This window comes from Dipodomys ordii, unplaced genomic scaffold, assembly GCF_000151885.1.
Source record: "Dipodomys ordii isolate 6190 unplaced genomic scaffold, Dord_2.0 Scaffold166, whole genome shotgun sequence".
Taxonomy (NCBI): Eukaryota; Metazoa; Chordata; class Mammalia; order Rodentia; family Heteromyidae; genus Dipodomys; species Dipodomys ordii.
The window spans coordinates 344,495-344,841 of NW_012267382.1; the positions used below are offsets into that span (position 1 = coordinate 344,495).

Consider the following 347-nt stretch of genomic DNA (forward strand, 5'->3'; position numbering starts at 1 on the left):
CCGGGGCCTCCTCTCACCCAGGTCGCAGAGCTTCAGGGCCATGAATCTGTTGACCTGCCGGGAAAGGGCGTCACACGCCGGGCTCGCGGGCGCCTCAGCCCCGCTCCTCGGCTGCCGTATACCTTGGTCATGAGGACAATAATCACATAGTGGACCAGAGCTCCGGTCACCACCACCGCCGTGGTCACCTGCTCGCCCAGGAAGCTGCTGAAGAGGGCGGCCGCCAGCACTCGGTAGACAACCAGCACGTGGGCCATGCCGATAATGAGGCAGATCTGAGGGTGGGCAGCGTGGGCAGGCTGGGGCGGGCTGGGGCCGCTCTGCGGTCCTGCCCCGCTCTGCGGCCC

General features: G+C 67.7%; 1 protein-coding gene across 1 annotated transcript in view; it reads right to left on the reverse strand.

The window, feature by feature from the left end:
* Ano9 (anoctamin 9) overlaps window positions 1-347 on the reverse strand; it is an 18,235-nt gene that overhangs the window by 5,934 nt on the left and 11,954 nt on the right. The window contains exons 13-14 of the mRNA XM_013033375.1: window positions 123-275; window positions 18-54 (exon numbers count right to left, since the gene is read on the reverse strand). Of these exons, the coding sequence (XP_012888829.1) occupies window positions 18-54; window positions 123-275 (190 nt within the window). The remainder of the gene's footprint in view (window positions 1-17; window positions 55-122; window positions 276-347) is intronic.